This window comes from Rhea americana, unplaced genomic scaffold (assembly GCF_003343005.1).
Source record: "Rhea americana isolate MKP2758 unplaced genomic scaffold, rheAme1 scaffold_1, whole genome shotgun sequence".
Classification (NCBI taxonomy): domain Eukaryota; kingdom Metazoa; phylum Chordata; class Aves; order Rheiformes; family Rheidae; genus Rhea; species Rhea americana.
The window spans coordinates 4,657,722-4,683,261 of NW_028185038.1; the positions used below are offsets into that span (position 1 = coordinate 4,657,722).

Genomic DNA, 25,540 nt, shown 5'->3' on the forward strand with positions numbered 1-25,540 from the left:
AAACCATGAACCTGGTGGCCCATTATCCTCCTCCCCTCTTACTCCTCATGAGCAGAAATAAAGTAGGCAAGAATCACGTTCTTTAAGTATTTTAGAAAATAGGATTCTCACTTGTAATTCCAGTACACAACAAGGATTACGCTGTGTTATGTCACTGACTCTACAGCCATTGCTCTGGAGGACACTAACTCAGACTAAATAGAATACTKAAATAGTCCATTATTTTGGGAACTGAACCTATCAGTAAAGATATAAGAAAGGAAAGAAGAGAAAAAGAAATCAAAAGTTTTAAAAATAAATGGTAYTTCTGATGACATAAACATGAATGGATATGTATGAAAGTATTTTAACCTTCCAACAGTTCTTTACTTCTGCAGAACTAATTTTACAGATTTGTACTTGTTCATAATTAYATATATTACACCAAATTTTGCTCAAAGTATCAAGGTAAGCCTGAGTTCATATATTTTAAATTGTTTCCGTTATTGTGCTTTTTCTGCAATAACACAAGACATTTAAGACCTTTCATTTAAGTCTCTAGAAGAATTCTAACTTTGCCTCAAATGTTACCTAAAGAAAGTTTACTGGAATTTCTTCCCTGTGAGAGTGACAGAGCACTGGCACAGGTTGCCCAGAGAGGTTGTGGAATCTCCTTCTCTGGAGGTATTCAAGGCCCGCCTGGATGCAACCCTGTCTAACAYGCTCTAGGTGACCCTGCTGACCAGGGAGGTTGGACTAGATGATCTCCAGAGGTCCCTTCCAACCTTACTGATTCTATGATTCAAAYCCATAAAGAGCCCTTTAGAATTTCTAGTTATAAACTATTAGCTCAGCATTCATGAGTTACTCGAAGAATTACAAGAACTACTGAACGATCTATAATTTTGTTCTGTTTTTCAAATATCTTTTCCTTATATATGATACATCATTTGACTGGGATTTTTTAGCTTCCATTATAGACTACAAATGATGCTGGTGCCACCTRTACCTTAGTGCAACCAAATGGATTCACATCAGTGGTTATAACAATTAAATCRTCTCCAGAAACAAGCCCTCAGACTGAGTATTGAGGTATATCGTACTCATAAATAGGYTGACACCTTGAAATCAATCAAGAGAACAGGGAGATTAACAACTATCTCTAGCTAGAGAGTCTAGCTCTCTAGCTCTTCTCCTCATACCTCAAGATTCATGCTTTCACATGGAGGATTCTTAAGTCTCTCACACAGATGTTTTCCTGAAGTGTACTACAAATGGAGASTGATAACAGAATAGGGAAAACAGTACAACCATTAAAGGAAACCTAGTTTCAGGGCTGTGAGCCAAATGTATTTGAGAAGTCCAAATGCACTCTGAATGTAAATGGAAAAAAGTCTTTCCTGGGGTTTCATTTGTAGATCTAACAAACAAAGATAGGAGCAATAAAACAGGGCAGAAAATGAAGAATGATAAAAAAAAAAGAACACTCAAATGGTAATGGAAAGATGCTGGCCACTCCTGGACAACGTGCATGCAGGCCAATCTTTCCATTACCAAGCTGAGTCCTCAAGTTTTTGCTGAAATTGGTTAACATTTCCAAAGGCCATACAAGTAAATTATCTTGGTCAAAAAAAAAGCTGAGAAAGTGTCTTGTTTTCTAAGGATCTAAGGATAGTATAGTTTATACTTATTTATAAAAAAGAACAGAAGGAAGAAAAAAAAATCRAAACAGAAAGCTTGTGGAAGCARTATTAGTCAAGYAGCCTTCAGCCAAGAYACCTAACAAGTATCACTAACTCACTAATGTTCCCATTTCTCATTYACTAATGTTCTTATTCACTCTTATTCTCATTTCTCCCTATCCTCTTCCTCCTCCACAAAGCTTTTAGGTAGCCATATACAGAAATCACCCTTATATATACATCACTGAAGTTCACCAAACAGTATATTCAATATTTGCATCTGTGTGGTATTTAGAAAGCTTTTTCTAACTGAAGSGTAGACCAAAACTATAAAAATTAAAAACACAACTGCTGCATTCCGTCAATCTGCAAGCAAAAGGATCTTTTAGACCATTCCACTAAACAGATTTAGTCCTTTACACTCATATTGCCCAGGTTCTGCTCCTCTAGAAACTTATCAGTCTTTTAGTCCYTTACATGCAGCAGCAGCCCTTCAAAACGAAGCAGCTGGGTATATTCACTCACCTTAAGAGGCAAAAAGCACTTGAGACTCCTGAAAGCTAGACCCAGCCTGTCAAGGTTATCAGCTGGACTCTGCTGGATTGTTTACTGGGGACAAGGTAAAAAAGAAATCCACAGAAAGTGCTCAATCACTAAAGTCAGTTTCAAATTGACCTGTTTCTGGTCAAAGTGGAGTACAAGGAGCAGACCTGAAGGAAAATGCTCAGTTAAGAGCAGAAATCCATTGCAACTTCAGGAGTTGTTACCATTTCCAGATAAAGCAATTTTACATATTCCATTTAGAGTAGGTAACTTTGAGCATAACATGCAGAGAGCTAGCTTTCAGAAATCTAATATAGTTCTTTCCTATATTGAGTACAAGGCCTTCCATTTGAACTTGGATGTCTAACAGACCTGAAAAAATCTAGCATGAAATTTAATAAATCTGCTGTAACATTTCTCCTCTCAGACCCACTGCTACAATACTATTAAGATAGCATTATCAGGGTTTATAATGCTATCTTGACATAAGAGTCAGGTTAAWTTTTTTTAATTTTTAATTTAATATCTAGCATTTCCAAGAACRAGCAGAGACAAGTAAATGTAAGATTCCTCACTGTTTTTTTGTAGCACTGCAATATATGAACATTTAGTCACTAAGAGCTGCAATGTAGTTTTCCCTCTTGTATATGATGACTCAGGAGCGAACACCTGTGATTTCTCCCATATGTATGATGACCACTCTTTCCAAGTGACCAACCTCCTGCATTCTTTTCAGCTCAGTCTCAGGCTGCAGTAAACTAGCTGMGGGCAGACAAGTAAACGTTCCCCAATTGACAGCTCCACCCTGAAGCTGAGAGAGAATCATTGGATACCTGATCTTCAGCACAGTCTGAGTTTCTATCTGGTGCAATAGTTTCACTTTGCTCAGCTTCACTCAATCAGCCAGAACAGTACCTGGCATGTGCAGAAAAACAGCATTACCGCGTTAGCAGAAGTTASCCAGCGTGAGCCAGCAGGTCACAGGAAGCAATTGCTTCTCACTACTCAGCACACAYGAGGCCACCTCAGGAAGGCAGGGACCACCAGTATGAAAGAGAACTAAACTAGGAATAGTCCAGCACAGGACCACTAAGATGATGAGGGACCTGGAGCATACAGYGTAAAAGGAGAGGCTGAGAGAAGCTGCTCAGGCTTGACAGCCTGAAAGAGAGAAGATTAAGGGGAGACCTAATAGCAGTCTCTCACAACTGGATAGGAGGTCAGGGAGAAGATGGAGCCAGACTTTCTCAGACGTGCACAGTGAAAGGACTAGAGACACTGGTCACAAGGGTCAACAAGAGAAATTCAGTTTTAAGACAAGGAAAGAAAAAATCCTCACAGAAAAAGTGATTTAACATCTGAATAGGTTGTTCTGAGATGTGCAAGTGTCCATCCTTGGAGATTTTCAAAACTTAACTGGACAAAACCTCATGTAAACTAATCTAATATGATTTAACTTTTAAGGTAATCTTGCTTGGAGAGCTGTAAATTGGACTAGAGACCTCTGAAGTACCTTTCAGTCTTTTTTTTTTTTTTTYCCTAGGATTCACAGAGACTAGTTTCATTCTTTGTTTTCCACAGTTTATTTCTGCTACCTTGAAAGTTGCAACGTTTTCCTATACAACATCCTCATTTGTCCCTTTCTCCCCAACTTGGCCCCTAGAGAGTCATTACACCTACAGGATAATTGGCTATAAGTATCAAATACTTCAATTAGTATTTTAGCTAGAAATGCATTTCTGTATGTAGTTACCTTTTCTCAAAACTAAGGACATTTCTGTAACTGCAGAAAGGGATAGCAATTTTTTTTTTTAATTAAGACACTGGGCATCACTGAAAGGAGTATAGCCCCATCCTCTTGACACCCTCCCTTCAGATACTTATACACATTGATAAGATCCCCTCTCAGTCTTCTCTTCTCCAGGCTGAATGGAGTCTCAGCTCTTGCAGCCTTTCCTCACAGGAGAGATGCTCCAGTCTCTTAATCATCTTCATAGTCCTACACTGGACTTGCTCCAGTATGTTCCTACCTTTCTTGTGCTGGGGAGCCCAGAACYGGACACAGTACTCAAGTATGCACCAGAGCTGAGTAGAGGGGGCAGATAACCTTCCTCAACCTGCTGGCACCTCAGGAGACCATTGGCCTTCTTGGCCACAAGGGTACAATTGCTGGCTCATGGTCAATTTCTTGTTCATCAGGACTCTCAGGTCCTTCTATGCAGAGTTATTTTCCAGCAAGTCAACCCCAGCCTGTACTGGCATGGTGTTATTCCTCTTCCTAGGTGCAGGACCCTGCACTTGCCYTTGTTGAAYCTCAKRAGGTTCCTCTCTGCCCARCTCTCCAGCCTGTCCAGGTCTCTCTGAATGGCAGCACAGYCCTCAGGTGCATCAGCCACTCCTCCCAGCTTGGTATCATCAGCAAACTTGCTGAGGAGGCACTCTGTCCCCTCATCCAGGTCATTGATGATTGTGCTGAACAAGATAGGACCCAGTACTGAGCCCCGGGARACTCTGCTAGTTACAGGCCTCCAACTAGACTCCTGCTGCTGATGACAACCCTCTGAGCTCTGCCATTCAGCCAGTTCTCACTCTCTGCTAATCTACGCTGCACTTCCTGTCCTTGTCATTATCAAGACAGTTTCTTTCTCATCTGAGACCTCAGGAGAGGGTTCACTGCATTGTGGGAGCTCTAGTCAGAGAGAGGCCTTTAATGACAAGTGTTTCATTTTTGTTAGCTTATATCCCCCATCATACAATATGCAGTGATGAAATATATTCATAGAATTTCTCGATGCAGAGTGAGTGATTTTTCTGAAGGACTATCTTTCTGAATGACAACAGATCTACAGCATACAGAACCAGTATAGGAGAGGGAACATGGAACTTCAGAAGAAAGCAAAACAAACAAAAAAGAAACAACAAAAAAGAGACAAATTACTCCAAATCAATGACATTCACAGACCATCTTGAACAAACTTTAAATTATATTTAAGAGTCTGTGATTTTTTCCSTAGCCCAAGACTTTCTTATCCTCCTCACAGATGCCAACTAGAAAAACACCTTCAGATAAARAGAGCAAAATAACCAAATTTTAAAAGTACTTCTCATTACAAAAGACAAAACTAAACTGAGAAACTTTTGTGGGAATAAGTTCACAATAAGCCACAGTCTAACCCATTTAGAAAGCTGCTGTTATTGGGATTAAAAAAAAATACACTTCTCTCCTGGGATGATAAGCCTCAAACAGGCACTAAATGGACCCTCAGATGAAGAATGTAGGCTTTTTCATTTGGTCTATAAATCCAAGCAAATAATCCTGGTTTACTAATATGAAAAACCAATACAGGGGAATACGAGCACCAAACTGCAGAGCCAGATCATTTTGCTTGTTTAAACTGACCTCCTCATTTCTTTACTACCGACAACCTCCCTCAGAGAAAGAATGACTCCATCCTAGTCATCTTAATACAAGGTGAAAAGTACGACAATACACAAAGCTCTGGTAAATTAATTAGGCTTCTGTATATTACAGTTTTTTTCATTGCAAGGACTAACTTGGTTGAAAACCTGACAACAACACACACATTCCCAAGAAAGTTCCATGAAGAAAAGCATGCATACTTAAGCATAAGTTTCCAAAAGTTAAAAAATGCAGTTTAAATTATTTGTCCTATATACTTCTGTTAACTACTCTTTAAAAAGAAATTCAGTATAGCAAGTAAAATACTCAGCCTCTCAGATTTCCAATCTCTCTCTCTCAAATGACACATCATCATAATGAAGGTATACAGAAGTCCAGAAACACTTAGCAATTATTCCAGGAAAAATGTAATATTCAGAAAGTGGAGCAAAAGTGAGTCACATCATTCTGTAATCTAAATTTCAACTACAAAATTATGCTACAATATCCTTTACGTCAATTCTTATTGGATAACTATTCCTCAAATTAAGATTATTCAACATACACTTCTAATTTGTACCTATAGCACCATACTTACTGGAAGTTTGCCTATGGGGGGAAAAAAAAAGTAATGTAACCTAAAGGCAAGAAGCAAGCTGCTTTTATACTACAATCTTCCTGACAATCAGTAAAGTTTTTTGACATTTATTTATTGCTCATGCATTTTAAAGTTTACTATAAAGTCAGAAAAGCTAAATACATTGCAAATATTAAGCCTAAGTGAAAGTAGCCTGCATAGCATTTAGCAATAGTTAAAGTCYCATTCCAGTCTACGGAGTTACCACTTTATACGTAAACTCTGTTTTACCAACATGAATTATGATAGCTGTCGACCATTGTGTTTTTTTTCAATTATTTATCTAGGCTTGCCAAAATCAAAAGACTGCTGGTTTTGCTTTTAAATAGAGTTCACAAACCTCCATCCATCCTTTGCGAGGTAGCTGAAGAGTCCATCGACGACACTTGCGAAAAACTGCCCTCCCGTGATGAACAGYGTGTTAATGGTAACTAATCTGCCTCTTAAGTGCGGCGGAGCGACTTCTGCGATGTACACGGGTACTGTCATAGATGCTACACCTACAAAAATAAATTAAATTCCATTAATGAAACTGAAACCAGCTTCTTTTGCCATAAAGCCCTATATTCCTTATTATTCTTTAAGTGAAATGATTTCCAGCTTCCAGAAAGCCCCCCTCAAAACACCCAGTGAAGCCTAAACGAACCTCCATAGCACACAGGYGTACGCACTGGTTACTCGTGACCGTGTTTCGAGTGCACAGTTTTATTCAGTGGCACGAAGAATAGCGTACTCTAGCTCACACCGCACGTACGTTACGACTAAATAAAAAGCATCCATCAAAGGTGACGAAATCATCTGAGTCAAAGCGATGCCATGATCCAAGTACGCATACCTGAGCCAAAATGACTAACGCAAGGTTTTACACAGAAAGATGCCAAATATTTGCAACTCTGAGTTGGAACAGATCTACGGCCACGGCCGAGAAGCCCCCCACCACCCAGCCACGTGCACGGCACCATTTTCAGCGATGAGCTTAGCCTGGCACGACCGCTGGAAGCCTCCAAAAGCTCGAGCGAGGCGCAGAGCTTGTTTAATAATAAAACGGTGTTCGAGACCTTCCGCTGCGACAGGCCAGCGCTTGCAGCAGCCTCGCGGCGCGGCAGCCCGCCCCGCCGCGGAGCGCTCCGAACACGCCAGCAGCTCCTCCAGCTGCTCCCCAGCGACCCGAMGGCACAAAAAGCCCCATAAACGGGCCAGAAAGACATCAACAATTTATTCTAGCCTGTTTCAAAGCTTACCAGAATGCACCGCCGAAACGAAAGCCTTCGAGTGGCCCTTTGCGCGTTCRATACACAAGCAGATTTTCAGTCCCCGCCACTGCCAGAAATACTTCCTCGGCGTCTTTCATACCGGTGTTTTACCTAATTACAAGTAACGGACGGAGCTGGCGCACTGCTAGCAAAGCCGTTACAGGAAAGCGTGAGGAGACATCGCCTTTCTCGAAGCAGCTAAGGAGGGGAGGGCGAGGGCAGCGGGGTGCCGCCCGCGGGGTGGGGAAGGAAGGGCCCTCCCCGGCCTCGGCGGCCCCCGCTCCGCCGCGGGCATCCGTGTTTTGATACTAAGACTGGCTCTATCGGGCCGAAAGCCAAATAACTCTGCCTCCGAGGGCGACCGGTAGCAGAGGCTTAGGAAAAGTCAAGAAGCAGAACAAGCATCACGGGACTCCCCTGATACCCCCCACGCTTCCAGTAACCACCAGGTCAGGGAATTCATGACTAAGTCTGCGTGTGGAACRGGCATTTAACAGCTCCAGGTGGGTTTTTTGAGATCATTCATGCTTTGCCCTCCGCTGCTGTGTTTAGTCACATGTAGGGAGCAGCTCTTTCCTCCCTACTGCTTCCAGAACAATTACAGCCTCTTTTAGATGGGCTCTTTTCACCATATTCCTCTTTATAATAGACCAATCTTAACTAAAAATCCACGATACTTCAAGGGTGCCGAATATTAGGCTGGAAGGCTATTTTATCAGCTGCTCTGTACATATCTTCCCCGTTGTTCACAAGAGTAACAGGAAAATGAGAGAAGGTGATTGAATTTCAGAGCACTAGGAATGATGTCCTCCAACAAGAAGCTTAGAGGTATAAAAACAGAATGGGGCCTTACCATAAATACAGAGGAGGAAATCACTGTTCTGCTTCCCTCTTTTGAGGGACACTAAAAGCAAAGAGGCCTGGTGTATTTCTTATAGGATGCTACTCAAAGCTAGTCCCTAGTATTCATATATCCCTACTATTCATCCTCCTCCATGACGTACAAATAAAGATACCATTAAAAGCTTTAGAGAAATAACACGTACTCCCAAAAAGGATATCTTTCAAACAGAATCATTTAGTGAAGTGAATTTGAGAGGTAAAGATGGCAATGTCTATACACAGATTTTATTAGAAATATGTGCACAATCAAAAACAAATGCTCTGCAAAAGAGCTACTTTTTTTCCTATTAACTACACATCTTTCATTTATGGTGAAACCAGGAGATTACAAGAAGATTCTCCATACCAGTGGAATTTCTCATTTGGAGTTCAGGTCTCACTCATGAGAGTGCATCCTAGAAGCCAATTATACAACAGAATATTGTGCTTCAAGCTGGGATGCTTTCACAAGCTCAGATAATTTCATTTTCTGCTTTTCCACATTGTAAATGTCAGCCAGGTTCTTAACATTACTGAATTATGTAAAAAGTTATTTTGACTGCATGCCAAGTTGCAATGGTTCAGCTCACTGAAACAGAACACCTTGGAAAACTTCTCCATCTACAAATTTCCTTCAGCACTACAACTCACAGGCCTCTGACACTCAAAAGAAAGTCAGAATATTTAATATAAAACAGGTTACAACTAGTCGAGATGCATTTATTATAGCTGAGGCAACATAGTTCACAGCCAGAGAGGCAAAGGGCTTTGACCTCAGACACTCTGGCACAGTCAGCTGCACATCCTCAGGCAAACTCTGTACCCACTCAACCTGGCTGTATTTCCCCACCTGCTAGGGTGCAGCTCAACTTTCATATCCTGTAGCATATTCTCCTGCTTCAGTTTCCCTCTCAGTTTAGGAACTTAGGAAGGTTGATTTCGCAAAGGATCTGCAAAGAAATCTTGTTTTAAAACAAGCCAGACAAACCTGCTACTGATGCACTCAAAAAGCAGCGGTGCCCCACCGAGCAGACCAACAGGTATTGTTAACACCCAAAGCACACAGGCAATCCTCTAACACGGCCAGAACTGCAGTGAACTGTGGTTAACCTGACACTTGCTGTTCACACGCATACCCAAAGCCTGTTTTTCTAACATAAGGGTAACATGAAGGTTAAAACAGAGTTGAAAAGTGCCATTATGTTCCTGAACAAGGGACATCATGACAGCAGGAGGTTTACTGTTACTACTGCCTTTTACTAGAAAGTTAATGTCTACAAGAATTGCTGGGGGAAGCTTACACACTTTCAGGAGTCCAGTCACAAGCTATTCAACAATATCAGTTATTCAGCTGACATTAACGCAATGGTTCAAATTAGTTGTTATCAAGCTTGCAAAGAATAAAACATGGTTTCTTGGGAAAATCTTAAGTTAGAAAATAGTTCAGTAAAACTGACTTTGTAGGATTAGGTTTATCGCTTCTGTAGACTGCATGATCCATGATATACACCTCACAGAACGCTCCAAACTGTGCTAATTATTCTAATGCCCTTCATGATACGCTGAATGTAGGTGTGCTCAAAAACCTGAATACTTCACCAACCTCCAAAACCATCTTTCAGCATCATTACTACGCTTATGTACCAAAGAACACAATACTGACAAACTTCTCATTTTTCTCCTTATAACAAGGTATATTTGCCTCACACTGCAGGAGAATTCAAATGCTCTAGCCAGCATCACAGTCTCAGAGTGACAGATACTCGCTGGTCACTTGTGCATCCCAGACCTCCATGTTAGCTTTCTAACCTTTGAAAATTTTCTTAGTGTTGCTGTCAAAAATCTCCTTTCTTGCCTTGTACTCAGGCCTTAACTCCCTCTACTGGATTTCCCCAATGTATGGAAAGCTCAAGATATCCTAACAAAAACTCCAGCTTACCAGGCAAACAAAGTGATGAATGGAAATATATCATATTAGTATCAAAATATATTGCTTCTTCCAAGTCTGAAACAGAGTGTAGCAGGTTTCAGGAAATGAGAAAAACAGGAAAACCTCCCTATTTTGACTGGCTGCCATTCAGCAAGTATTCATACACAAAAGGAAAATTCTTTCTAAAAATGGCCTGGGGTAAAAAAAGTTATTCTGAGGAGAACCATATTAMGGAAAAATTCATACCACTTTAAGAAAAAATTAAGAAAAAAGATTTTATAATGTTATTCATATTATAGACTTGCTTTCAATTACCTTAGCATGTATCAATGGTCTTCATAAATCCTTTAATTTCAGTTTAAGATAAGCCTAGGAGAGTAAATTCTCATGAAAAAGCATAATCAGAAGCAAAGCATTAAATGTTAATCAACTATAAACATCTCTGTAATACTGAACAACTGGTATTCATTATGTAGTTATTTTAATAGACAGATATTAAAGAAATTTAAAAACAAAGAACAGCTTTCCTAGCAAAATAAGTATGGCTGCAAAGTAATCTTTTCTTAATCTTTCATATGAGAATACTTTCATTTACACTAAGATGACATTTTCTAAWATGCTCTCACTGTTAACTGTTCGCATGAAATAAAAATTCTGGCTGTAGGCAGGTATATTACTACCTAACTAATAAAGCCGATACGTGACAAGATGTGAGGAAAAGAAAATGAAAACAATTAACTGAGAATTCTGTCAGAGAAAAGTTCAAGCTCTACATTGTGCACCATGGCCATGAAATCTGAGAGAAGACAGGAGACAAGCTCAAACTTTATCCACTTGATTAATCAAGGCATTAGCCTTCTGACTTCATTAAGAGTATGGTTCAGAAACAAATATAATAAATAGACAATGTAATAAATAAACAAATAGACTATAAGATGCAGCTAATTATCATACAGGAAGCATTAGATGATATGATGAACTGAAATAATCATATTAAATGTTATTTCACTTCTAAGATAGTTACTTAACAGTMTAGTTACTATAGCTGCTATGGTAATCTGCAAGCTGAGAGGAGAGACAGCACGCAGCTCAGTGTTAAGAAAATCAATAGAAAGCACGTGCAGAAAGGCATGTTACGATTGTATTAGCATCCAGGAGGGTATTTTTGGTATGAACATAAGTATTCATACCACTAATCAAAGCATTATATAGAATTCATTAAAAAGTTCSGGGACGAAGTCAACAAACCTATGTACAATAGAAAAAGGTTATTAAGGAGAACTCCTATGATAATTAGGAGAATTAAAAATATATTTTTAGAAATTAAATTAAATCTAACCTAGCAAAACTGAAAGACTAAAGAAGGAATCCAAATTCTTGTTTATAAAAGCATTTTGGAATGAATACCAGGGAGATGGAATAGTTTTGGCAAGATCATATGAATACAGACATAAGCTGCAACAACTAGGATTTTCACTACAGCTCAAACTGCRTATCTAGAGGACATGAGAGAATGTTCTTGATATAAAAGGTAGATGAGCAACAAAAGCCAGAGACAGGGTATTGAATGAGATGCACTTTTAATCCTAGCACAGTGAAAAAACTCTAAGGTACTAGAGATCTAAGCCAGAACACATGGAGAAGGACTGCTGATAAGTTTTTGTTGTTGTTTTGATTATTACCCAAAAGAATAATAAAGAGGTGACAACAATTAGGTATCTTAAACAAACAGGAAACACCCACCACCATAACCAAAAGCCTTTCATACAGGTAACTGATGGTTCTGATAGAGAGCTAGAAGTGTTAGGGAGATACATCCAAGAGCTGGGGCTACTACTGGTTTGTCCTCTTTTCCTCCAGCTCACACTAACCCTTTGCTCCAACTCTAGTGATCTCCCTGGGAAACTAGGCAATAGAAACCACCGAAAGGGCCTCATCCAGCCAGATAAGGTTTATGTACCACTTAGCTCCCTAACACAATACACTGTAAGATCAGAAAAGCCTACACAGGTGTAGAGGCAGAGTAACGTATGATCAAGATACTGGCCTCAGTTGGTATGGAACAACAGCTTTAGACTGCCTAGCTTGGAACTGAAAATCAAGATGTGAAAGAACCACAAAAAATGAACAGCAAATGTATCCCTGCTCCTCTTTCAGTACCACTCAGGAAGGAGCTCAGCAACTGAGCCATTAATCCCTATTCACAACAAAAACCAGTGACAGCTGAATAGAGAATTTTAGAAGCTCTAAATGAATAGACAGAAACAGAAATTACCCCAACATTTCCTTTCAGGAGGATACTCATTAGGAATGAGACATTCTTCACTAACATATAAAGCTGTACTGAGATATTAAACAAASGTAATAGTTCTATTTGTTTGTTTGTTTTAACATGTATGCTATTACATATCTTAGAATGAACTTGCAAGAGTGAATTTTCATTAAAATGTTAAACTTTAATGCAACCAACTTTAAAATTGGCTCATTAAGAAGCTGCCCTTGGTGGTTTGTACTACTTGTAAGGATTCCAAGCATCTTTAGCAAATCATTCCACAGACAGAGGACTTTTGGAGGCAAGCTGATTTAGAAGTAAGTTTATGGCAAAGATAATCRGGAATGAAATATTAATAAATATCTTTATAGATGTTGTTATGCTATAAGAAAGTTTGAATATGATTTTTTTTTAACTAAATAGAAAATTCAAAAGGGGATGGGGGAAATTTGCCAGGCTAGATCTGAATATCAAGCTAATGTGATCTTCTGRTGACTTTATGGGAAATTGATAAACTTCTTACATCTGGGATATTGAACATGCAATCTAAATTTAGTGCCTGGGAACACTGTTGATCCCAGAAGTGTATCAGATTATTACATATATAGACAAAGAGACTTTCATCAAGCATTTTTTTTTCAGCTGTATTCCCACAGATTATGCCCTAAGACTTCYATTTTAGTTTAGACAACAAGGGCAATGAAAAGCTCTTGTACATCAGCTGTAAGTCATTCCTGCCAACAGATAATTTTAGAACATTACTCATGTCCAAGCAGTAATACTCAAGAGGCTTAACAACAAACTGATCAACTTTTTCAAAATTAAAAAAGTGACTGTTTCACAATAATTGTATATCCTTTATTGTCAATTTATGGAAGATTCCACTTAAGTAGTGTGATGAGAAGAATGTCTATCCTTAACAAAAGAGTTATATTTTTACTGTAAAGGATGTTTATTCTAAAACACTATTAGCTTTCACATACACACTAGCTAGCTGGATCAACAGCCAACCACCTACATTCTACAGACAACTCCATAACATATTCAAAAGTCATCACTTTTGAATAAGGTCTAAATAAAATAAAAATGAAGTTTTTTCATAGTCTATCAGAGACCTTTTTTAGTGTTACCATTAACACTTTCAGTTTTCAACAATGATGGCCAACATAAAGGGATATTAGAGTGCCTCATTAAACATGCTAACAGGAAACATTCAATCATGCAGTACATTTTAACACTGTTCTAGTATACTAAACACTTGTCTAAGAGATAAAGCTAAAATCTTCATTAAAACAGCTCTTATCAACTGTGAACCTCAGSTAAAAGCTCAAGTCTCCTCTTAGTATCTAGGCTTCTCACTCACTGTGTACAAATGGTAAAGGCATTATCAACACCTCAAAACTGCTTACTGGAAGTTTTTTTCAAGGATGATTGGCAGAAGACTTTTCCATTCCAATCCTTCCACTACATCAGATTAGTAAAAATCCTTTTCTTAGCAGCTGCATAATTGTACTCAGTTACAACAGAACTCTAAAACAGGTAAGGACAGGGCRACAAACTGCTGCCACCAAGATCCCGTTATTTTGTGAGACACAAATCACAGTAAAAGGCAGATCTAAGTGTAACTCCTCTAGATTTCAGGAGTAAAACCACTGTGGTGTGTATCAATTAAGGGTGAAGTATACAGAATCCTTCTTCATCTAAAAATAAAACTTCAAAGAGTAATTATGTGCACAACAARTAACCACAACAGTCACTAATACTGTAAATAGGAGACCTTCATGAATTGTATGGCCTTCATTTTGGCCTTCGTGAATTGTATTACACACACAAGTAATTTCAAGTTCCAAACTCTGCCTTGATCAAGTTACAAGTACAAAGCCAAATCATATAAACATGATGGCAACATATGAGTACAATTCCTGTGTAACAAAAGTGCTAATACTTTCCTCCAACATCCTCAGGGCAGTATCTTGCAAGAACAGTAAAAAGAAACAAGGTATCATGGTAGAGACACATGAAGATTCTCCAAATTGAATAATCCAGAGGGAATATTCATCAGAATACTTATTTTCCTACAATGCTGTAGGAACAGAAACACAGAGATTCAGCAACTCAGGATTTTCTTTCTTTCTTTCCTTCTTTCTTTTTTTTTTTTAACCAGAAAACTAGGTGGTTAAGACAATAAGTAACCCAAGAAACTGAACAGCAGAAAATCTTTCTTTTGTGAAACTGTAAAGCAGCATAGGTTTATGTTACTCAGTGTAACCTTTATTTTCATCATCCCGCAAAGCTTCTCACTCCAGAAGAGAGTATTTTATTTCACCTCCACTTCAAAAGTATAAATACAATACAGTAGCCTTCTTTATGACTTCTTGTATAAACACATAAAGCAAGCCTTATTTCACTCACTTTAAAAGTGATGCTTTTATTTTTAATAAATAGTCACTGATATAATGCTTTGCTGTAGGCATTCATTCTTTGGCCTGTGCACACCTCACAATCCATGCTGCTCACTTACACCTAGGGGGAAAAAAAAAGGCAGATGAACCTGGCCAAGTCCTGAGGTAGTCATGGAGAAGGACAAAGAAAAATAAAAAAGATAAAAGCTTCCCCAGCCAGCTGCTCCTCCTGTTCTAGCGAGACACCAGACTAGGATGCACATCCACATCTCAGTTGCTCCACTGCCCATTCCTGGCTTCTGAGCTGGGGCCTGAGACGCACTTGTGCTGAGGTGCAAGATCAAACCGTAACCAAGCAGCTGACGACTGGCCACGCATCTCATTCTCCAGACTCAGCTCAGCAAACTGCAGCTTACAGCAGAGCAGCAGTGTTTTAAACTGCTCCAGGAAGACGCAGCAGGACTCGCCCAGACGAGCATTCACACATGCTAAAAGCCAGCTTTATAAGCGCAGTGCAGTCTCTGTGGGAGAGGGGAACGCAGCAGTTGAAGGCCAGAGGCTTCAGCAAAGATATTCTGTACAGAGAAGTTTTATTTTCAGGTGATGAGTGCTATGACTTGAAAACTAAAAGGACAGCAAAGCAATACTGCTTTTCAAACTTTGCTGAATGTAATTCAGCAGTTTAACTTCAGGATCTGGTGGCACTGTGCACATGTTCATAGTACTCCTGAGAGCACAGAATTCAATTTCAGAGAGGACAAACTAAACAAAACAAGCAAAAAATAAAAAACCCACCACCAACAACAACAAAAAAACTAGATCTACATCATTGAGACAGTRAGAGGCAAATAAGCCTGATTAGAAAAGTAGTGGAATGATAAGGAATAAATCAGGGCTTTCATTCAGCTTCCTCATTCAAAAGCTGCTGTACCCTAATACAGAGCTTATCAGTATACATTACAAGAAATCAGAATTTATGTTAGTGAAAGAAAATTACCATCCTGGAAAGACAACTACATTCATGGCATTTCCATTAGATTATTTTACAGTAAGTAATTATATTGCATTGTAAAGACTGGAACACAGGGCATACAATAACAGCTTTGCTTTAGGTTTTAAATGATCATATTCCAATTTACAGATTGTTCTAACTTGTTTCATGAACTACTTTGGATCACATACACCTTTTCCAAAGCAGAAAATTTGTACTTATTCACGTAGTCATTCAGGCTAACCTCTTACTTCTTAAAAAAAAGCCTGTATTTGCAGTATTCAGGTGAGGGGGAAATCAGTACACTGCTTTTTCTCAGGTACCTTGCATGGCATGCAAGTTTTGTGTGCTAGAGAAAAGGTGCTCCCAATACAACACGCGTTAGGTCAACACCCTTAGTCTGTAGTCTGAAAGCTGCACATCCTTTTGCTTTACAAAAAGTGCCTCAGTTTGAACAGATCTAGCGTCCATGAAGGTTTCCCACATGGTCTGGAGTTTCCCTTTATCATTTCAGTAACAGTTACTTGGCTCCAGTGAAATGCAACTGTAGTAAGAGATTGTTTTGACAAGCAAAGTCTCAGATAAGTATTACTCAAGCAAACCGGTTAATTCTCAGCCAGGCATTGACTACCAGGACAAGAATCTTGCACTGGACTGCCTTCAGCAGAGGGAGTCTTCATCCAACAGTGCTGGTAGGTGCAAGCCACAAGGGTTTATTCCTAGAAATTACTTGCAATGCTCCAGATCAGCAGTCACAGCTGCAGGATAATATCACAATTCAGTGTATCACACTCAAGCTGTCATGGAATAAAAAGAGCACTTTACTTATTTTGGTGTRTATTTACTTCTACTGGTGGCTTATGTTGACAAAATGAAGAAGTTACAAGTGAAGAATAAGGCTGCTGCAYCTGCGAAGAAAAGAGATAGGAGCTGTCAAGTGTCTACAGAGTACCGCTGAGCAGGAAAAAAAGGAACAAACCATCTATTCAGTTACAAACAATCGAAGGGCAAAAGCTGCAGAAAGTCTCAAAACCAAGCAGTAGCAGATGCCAGCTGTAGGTGGGAAGAAACTACTGCTAAATTTTCTCAAGGCAATGGACTGCCCAAGAGCTTCCTAAAAACAAGATTGTAAGTCTCCAGGCCCTGGGAAAACCTAGGAGATGCTACTCCCATGGCTTTCAGCCTTTGACAATTTGCAGACCACTAGACACATCGTACTGGTAGCTGACTTTCAAACAGCAGATGTAATTCTGCTAACAGGATTGCTTTAATTAAAATTTTACTTTGCAACCTCCTTGTTAACAGCACTCAGATCTGAGAAGTCCAGATCACAGCATGAACAGAGCAGACTTCTGAGATTCTCTCTGCAAAGACACTCTTTCCTGCCTATTTGTGTTCTCCAGATGCTCCGGGCCTATTAGTCAGGGAGGATTAAGGAAGAGTTGCAAGTCAGCAMTGCTCTAAGAGCTGGGCAGACATTCTGATGTTCTCAGTAAATTTTGTTAATTGATATAAGACCTTGGAAAGTCTAGGCTACCTAAAGATTAAAAGGAAATAAAGATGGCTATCTAAAATGCCCTTAAGAATGTTGTATTGGTTCTCCCATCTGGCAGAGCATGCCTCTTGTACCACCCATGTCCAGTAAGAGAAGAGTGAAAACAAGCAATTTCTGGAAGGAAGAATTACAGCCAGATTCAAAATGGCCCTATCTGAGACAGTTCTTGTTAACATGGATGCAGCAAATATTCTTCTTAAGGTAAAATCTGTTTTTCCTGTGAGTAGAACTTAAAACAGTTGCAGTAAATSACTGCAGGCCATAAGGTAATAGACAATGAAAATATTCTGCTGTTTAAGCTTGCTGTCTTTCAGCCTCTGAACACTCCATCATTTTTGCACTGAGGCACAGCTACTAGGCTGAGCCTCTTTTTAATTTCTATAGCTCCTTCATACCTGCTCCCACCTAGCAGCAGATTGTACCTTTAAAACTGAAAGGTTTATAGTTAAGAATTAAGCCATGCTCTCTACTGAAGTGACAAGACATTCAAGTCCTAAGAAACAATTTCATGTCACAAACAACCACAAAGAAATACAACTAAAATCAGGATCTCTCTATTTTAGAGTAAGCATGCCCTGCACTTAGAGCTTCTGCATTACTCTGCTCAGAGTATTTATAAATAAACATTCATATTTGAGGATAATTGACAATCCTACCACTAGAGCAGTAAAGGAACTCCGAATCTTCACAGCCCTCTTTCTAAAGAAACTTCCTGAAGTAATTACTGTGTCCCATCTTGTTTTCCCCTATAATCTAGTCCACATTTCACCTGATCTTTTAATTAAGTTTTCATAAAGCAAGATCTAATTGAAACATAATTACAGTAAAAGCTATCAAAGTGTAATTGAATTTTCATTTGAAAGTTAAAAATTTACTTTTATTTACACTTTAAGGAAGAGTGTGTAGACAAAGGATGTTCTTATTTCTCAAAATAAAGGTAGGGACTGCTAACAATACTCTAAGAGAGGGCAGCATCGGGGAGGCAGAACTAATTATCCACTGGAGAACTCATTAGAGTGCTAATAACTGTGAGTAGGAAAGAAACCAGTTGTGATAGCTTCTAATAAACTATAGCTCAAAGCACCAGGGACTGGCAGCAAAGCACAAACCAGTTTACAGTGGATTTGATCTCCAAGTTGTCCACTACCACCTCCTCCTTTTCCCATTAGTACTATTCATTATTATCTTACTGTACACAAGAATAAAATAATACTACAGCTTTTTCACGACATARAAGTTTCAGGAGCCATTCCAAAGTGCACACAGCAGATGACAGATTTACATGCTGGTAGGTTTGAAAAAAGGCTTCAAACCAGTAGGATGCTGTTCTTTCTGCCAATAAAGCCCATTTCCTAATAGCAAAATCCCTTTCTTTAATATCCGTGAGCTTCCACAGTAATGCAACAACTACAAAAACTTCCTGCAGACTATGCTTCCAATGTAGAATATGCGCTTTGAGCAATTCAAGTATCTATCATTCATTATCTTCAGGTGCAGCAGGACCTACATTTTAAATACTGTGTGTGGATGTAAACTTGACATCTGCTCACTGTACTAATTTCATATTTTTCCTTTCTTTAGATTAAAGGAAATTTTAATTGCTAAAGCATAGAGACCCTTGAGTGGTGTTTCAAATATGCCCTATCGCAAAAATCAAACTTAGCTGTAAATTACCAAAGTATTCAGTAGGAAAGTCCATTCATGAGTCTTGTGTGAACTGGCTGTAAGGAACAATAAAGGCTTCTGTGAATAATTTAAGATGATGTGACATGATGCATCACTGACTTCCTCAAGTTAAGTCTACGTGACTCCACTGAGATACATCTTAAGATTAGAGAGTTGATTTTCAATTATTTTATTTTTCTATGTAATGACAAATATGCTACAATTGGATATCTATTAATGCATGGTTTGTATATCAAGTTAGGTAGAAATACCAGTGTAATTCCCACTTGGCTTTGTGGCCATAACAGCCATTAAGTGTAATTTGTAATGAATAATTTAGAAGCATTTCAATAACATTTGAGCACCAGACTTCACTGAGAGCACTGACCACACACAACATTAAAGGAAGTCTGTCTGTGTGAAGGCCAAAGACATGGGAAGAAAGGAATTTAGAGATCTGCCTGTAGAGAGAGCCTGAGAAATTGAGTCAGTCTGTATAGTCCATTCACAGAAGCTGTAGCATTGAATAGAATAAAAAGTCCTGACTATGAATTATTAAAGATACTACTTTTATAAAGTGTTGTTTATGAACAAGTCTCAGAATGCCTTTTGAAAGGTCAAGCAAATATCAGTCCCACTTTATAGGGTGACTGCATCACTTTATGTCTCCATGTCACCTTCTAAGATCAAGTAGCCAGTAAACAACAAATTCAAGAACTACAAATCAAGGACTACAACTACAAATTAAGTTTATTCAGCAAAAAGTTGCACGTCAGGCGTTCAAGGTTTCACAATCTGCACGTTAGGCCTTTCAAAAGTAAAGCAGACATTTCCTTATGCAATATTTAAAGTTAGTAGGCTTTCTCAGTAACAAGGTAAAATACAGTGTATGCATTAACTTATTTTAACATAAGGCATGGCATATTGCAATACAATCTTAAGACTATAAAACAGTATGAGGCAGCACATCACGATAATATTTCACGTTATGGAAAGGTCAGTTAAAGGCTATTTATCCCTCTATCCCTTGGTATCAGCATGGAATAATGGCTGTTCAGGATTTATTGCTATTACTGCACATGAATTGGCTGTATGGGTTCCAGCTCCTGGGACAGGCAGACCAGGTCATATTTGCAGCAGCAGAATTCACCACAGCTTTGAACACTGATGGCTGCAGATCCCACAACAGGACAAGTCTCCAGAGCATAAACTACAAAGAACCRTTGTGAAAATGAAACATAGCAGACCAAATACTTCTCAGTCGATTATTGCTTTAGAGATACATCATTTTATTGATTGGTAATTTATGACAAATAGAAATCCAAACAAAAGAAGAGCACCATACATTGCTTCTAGATGATTCAATTATCCTAGGAATATTTTTATGTAAGACTGAGAAGTACGCACACAGGCAACACAGGCATTTATGTTTTGTTACAAGTAACTGAATCACTTGTTTTAAGCAGAAAATAGAGCACTGCTGCAAACAAAATGTCAGAGAATATAAATATTAGGATTTCCAAAAAATATTTCATCTTCAAAACAGTTATCAGCTTAAAATCTAAGAAACTTCTCTTATAGATATGCCTAAAATTTTATTTCTTAATTAAAAGCTCAGCATGACATTCATACCTACCATACAAAGCTACCAACTTTCACAGGAACCTATAGTTCATCTATATAGGTGAACTGATCCACATCTTTAATAACTATATTAATTAATAGTTTATCAAGATCATGAGTACAAAGAAAGTAGTGCTGCTGTAGCATCAGTAGAATTACACTGGCTTAAAGTTGATGAAAGAGTTTTGAATCAGCCTCCTCCAGGCTCCCTCACTCATTCATAGATGAAAACTATTTATTCTATGTAGGTATTAGCCCATAAAAGATCATATTATCTGAGCCAAGAAACATTTTCACTCTTGAACAAAATTTAAAAGGAGGAAAGAAAACTGTTCTGTACCACAAAGCAGTTCTTAATTTCTTTTATCCTCCAAGACAGAGTTGTGGAATCTGTTCCCACAGAAAGAATATTGAAAATCGGCACAACTGGTTTATGCTGTCCTCTTGCAGAGTCTCCTTCCACTATAGGAAGAAAATACAGTTAACTCCTAATTAAACACCCACAGATATAATTGTTACTCAATTATTCCTCCTCACACACACACACATATATATACACATATACATACATATATATATATAGATCTCCAGATGTTTAGATCCCTGCTTCCCAAGATGGTTGCCTAGGAAGCTTGGATCAGAGTTTCCTTTTCACCAGTGTGGGCCAGAAAGTCAACCGTGGCAGATGCACTGCCAAGGCAGAAATATTTCTACTGTGATACTCACGCTTCCAGTCCCCTTTCTTTGGATCAATGTAACAAGCATGGTTTCCCTACATCCCACATACCCACCCCACCCAGTCCAAATGAAGCTCCTTTCTATATGGGAAACTTGAGGATAAGCCATTCCAGCTAGATGGAGATCAGCTGAAAGACTGAATAGTTTGACTATAATGAAGTGGTCCATAAAAAGTTCTCATTTCAGCTATCACGTACAGTGTCACTTCATCTAGCCTGAAATGAGCCTCTAGGAAGAAAAGCAGAATTAAGGTGAAAGCTTGAGGCAGAAGGTTAACAACCATAACAGGTTTGCAGTCATCTGACCAGCACACTGCCACAGCGGTTCATACCTCAGCAACTCATCTAACCAAAACAGTCAGTCACACATACACATATCCATATTTATAAATAAAAGTTGCAAAGGAGTATATGTCCAGTGGGAGATAAGCCACCCAGAAAGAGGTTAAGATTCTAGGTAAGAAAAGCCAGCTATTTGACAAGAAACACATAAGCAGAATCCTAAAAAATTTTAACAATTATTGGGGGAATTCTACAGATATACAGCCTCTAAAGAGGCTAAATATAAATATTATAAACAGGCAGTTCAGATCTTACCAGCAATACAGTTGGTATCAGGAGAGTGACATGCTATCTTGAGCTACGTTGGGGGGGGGGGGGGAAACGAACACACACAACTTTTATGCACTGCTGCATATATAAGCTTAGAGCACTATTTCTTCTGTAAAAGGGAGCACTCCACATCCAAGAGGATAATGATTAATCATCCAGATAGCACTTGGGTGTCAAGCAAAGCAATTAGCTATGAATCAGGGAGAAGCCCTGCAGACCGATACAACCGACAGCTTTTCACTCCAGGGGACGAAGATTCAGAAAAAGGTGGCAGAATTAGAGCCAAGACACAAGCAGCATCCTTCTTTGCTTTAGAAGTCACCATTAGCAGATGGAAAGCAAAGTAAATCAACAACCACAACAATGATCTTGAACCAAAAAGTTATGCCTTAAAATTAAAGCTTTTTCAGAAGCAGAAGTGCACACATTGTTGAACACGATACTATTTTGTTTATCCTCCTTGGTAAAACTGGAAACTGGGGACAGGAGAGGAGGGAAGCACTGCAACTCCCTAAGCCTGCAGGACACAAAGATGCACAAAGGGCAGACAACCGTTGCACTCTCCCCTAAAGCTGTATTTTAAAAATAAATAGCATCTTTTTATCCAAGCACCTTTTCATCATATTTTAAAAACAAACAGCATTTTTTCATCCAATTTAGTAAGGTATAGTCTCACTCAGTAAAACGGAGAAACTAAAGACAAGTTGAAGTTATTTGTGTAATGCTCCACAGAACACAAGAACTTCTGTGCCCAGATTCCTAATGCACACACCAATATTTTTTCCCAGCAACATTCCAGTCAATCATTACAATTGTAATACAAAGGATCTCCATGCCTAATTTCTTTTCCTATCCAAGGACAAAACACAGCACAAAACCAGATCCCAGGATCTGGCTCAAAACATTACCACAATGATTGAATTCCTAGGCTAAAGCATCATAACATWTACAACACAGTCCTTTCCACCCCTTTCTTCTGGATCTTGAAGTTGTTGTCTAGACGTCTCTGGCTTCCCATTCATGGCAAACTGTTCCAAAGTCAACTGGACTGGTGAGGTCAGCAGCACCTATGATTAATGCAGGAGCAGGGAGTCTATGAGGCAAAAGGCTTAGCTGTTGAACTCAGTAGTGAATAAAACTGGACTTACCTTTTCCCCTCAGGCAGATTCCCCATTCCTGCGCTGACAAAGCTACTACTGACCTCAACAGTCCAGTAATCAAGGACCTGTAAACAAACAAAAAAGGTCATTTATAGGCAAACATTTGCAGAAGTGCACACTAGAAGTACACATAGCTTTGTTCTTAACTTGTATTTTCTTTTAGGTTCACTATGGTCTACTTCATCCATTAACACACCACTTTTCTTGGATGCTACACTCTCCCCAGGATCCATCACAGCTCTAATCAACAACACTAGAAAATTAGCTGATCAAATCAAGCAAGCAAATACATAGTGACAAGTTCCTCTGAGTTTATCTCGTTAACCTCTGGCAGTGCAAGTCTCCATGAAAACTTTAGAGTAAACAAAACTTTCTAAGCGGACAGCTACAAACAGAAAGCTAGGTTAAAAATAGCAGTTAGGCAGAGTAACTCCTAATACCATTAGGAATAATAAATGCAGCACACTGGGCTGAACCTTAGTCACAAAAACACCATCCAAAAAACCTAACTACAAATAAACTAACCACAGTATTTTCTCTCTTACTATCACACACTGGACAAATAAGTAGATTTCAAGGAGATATTAGCTCTGACTCAAGACATCTAACTTTGGGATCCTGAATCATCCTTCTGATACACCAACTTCTCTTCACTGACTATACTTGAACTTAAAAGAGCCTAAGTGCCCCTACTGCATTTTAGGTACATGTTCAGACAGACAGAGAAAACCTTCTCTGCCTTCTCGTTTTCATTTCAGGTCACATAATCCCTRTGCTTCAGTTGTATTTTTTAAATTTTTGAAACTTTTCCAGACTCATTATCATAGCATATCATAGTATTTAGTTATCCACCAGTTTTCCTACAACTACTCAGGAATAAGTATTTAATAAACATATAAAGTAGCCTCCATATGTAGGTTCTCCTTTCAGTTTTCTCTGGATATCTGTAAGACAGTAGCCTATTTTTTTGTAGTTCCCTGATAATTTTTGCTGCTAAATAGTTGCATACAGACTCTATTCTAGGACTGACAGTTTGGCAGCACAGGAGAAACCATAACATGCTCAGAATGCAGTTATGCTCAACACCATCATCATCCACCTCTTCTTTAAAGAAATTCATGAATCCTGACTGTCTATCCACCTCTGAATGTACAGCTGAACAGACTGCAAGCCAATAGTTCTATTTTCTGCAAGTTAAGTACTGCCACTTCCTGCAGGATTAGAGCTGTAAGAAAGCAACAAAGCAAACTATTTGAATCTTACATAATATTGGAGAAAAACAAAAACAAAAACCACAGATAACAGTTCTAGGTACTGCAGTACTATTAGATGCTGTAGATAAGAATCAGCGGTAATTTAAGAGTAGAAACAGAGGGACAGGAACTCCCCATTTCCAGTCAGCAGTTCTGCTCTTGCTCTGGAGGTTGCAGGTTGTGTTGCAGGGCACTGGTGCAGCTCCAGAAAAGAGGAGACCCCAGACACAGCAGCTCTGTTTCCCTAGTCAACCAGGGAAAAGGAGGAATATCCAGAACATGCCTCCTGCTCCTCCCTCACCCCTGGGAGGGGGCGGATGGCATGGCAGGACCTAGCTGAACTGCAAAAGGCAGTTCAGAGCAGGGCACAAGTCAAGACTACTCCTACAGTTTCCAAACATTACCAGTACCTAGTAATTTTCCCTATTTGATTACAATCAGTGCTGTTGATAGCTAGAGAATCATGGCACTGTTCTGACAGCAACGTATCAGCCACAACAACATAAGGTCATTAAACTACGCTTATTTAAGGTCCTCTTTACATTTCTATGACTGCRTCAGCAGAAAAAGAACATATTCAAACCAGAACTACCTAGAGTGACCATGAGGTYGCTCCCCCCAAAAAAAACTAAATATCCTTTGCTCATTAGGACTGAAAACAGTTCAAGATGGACTTCAGTTCAAACTGCTGGTGCCTTCATAYGCGTAAGTTCAAAGGTCTTATTTGGTAAACTAAGTTGTTTCTTCAGGATTTCTTGCAGCATCACAAACAGTCCTGGGGAGCCTAATTTCCAGTTCTTTCTTTCCCAGTTGGATTTTCCAGCCAAAAGAGATGCAAGAACTAGAAATATTAAGAGTAATAAAAAGCCAAAGGGCTAGGCAACAAACAGGAGGAAGATTTGTATTTAGATTACTCAAGGCTTTGTATGGTTTCTACGTTGTTCTAGTACAGAATGCATAGTAC

The 25,540-nt window shown here is 39.0% G+C and overlaps 1 protein-coding gene across 1 annotated transcript in view; it reads right to left on the reverse strand.

The window, feature by feature from the left end:
* The window catches only part of SLC2A13 (solute carrier family 2 member 13), a 146,762-nt gene extending 123,365 nt beyond the window's left edge, over nt 1-23,397 (reverse strand). Inside the window, exons 1-2 of the mRNA XM_085297865.1 lie at nt 23,312-23,397; nt 6,582-6,741 (exon numbers count right to left, since the gene is read on the reverse strand). Of these exons, the coding sequence (XP_085153991.1) occupies nt 6,582-6,730 (149 nt within the window). The 5' untranslated portion in view covers nt 6,731-6,741; nt 23,312-23,397. The remainder of the gene's footprint in view (nt 1-6,581; nt 6,742-23,311) is intronic.
* Between the last annotated feature and the right edge of the window lie 2,143 nt (nt 23,398-25,540).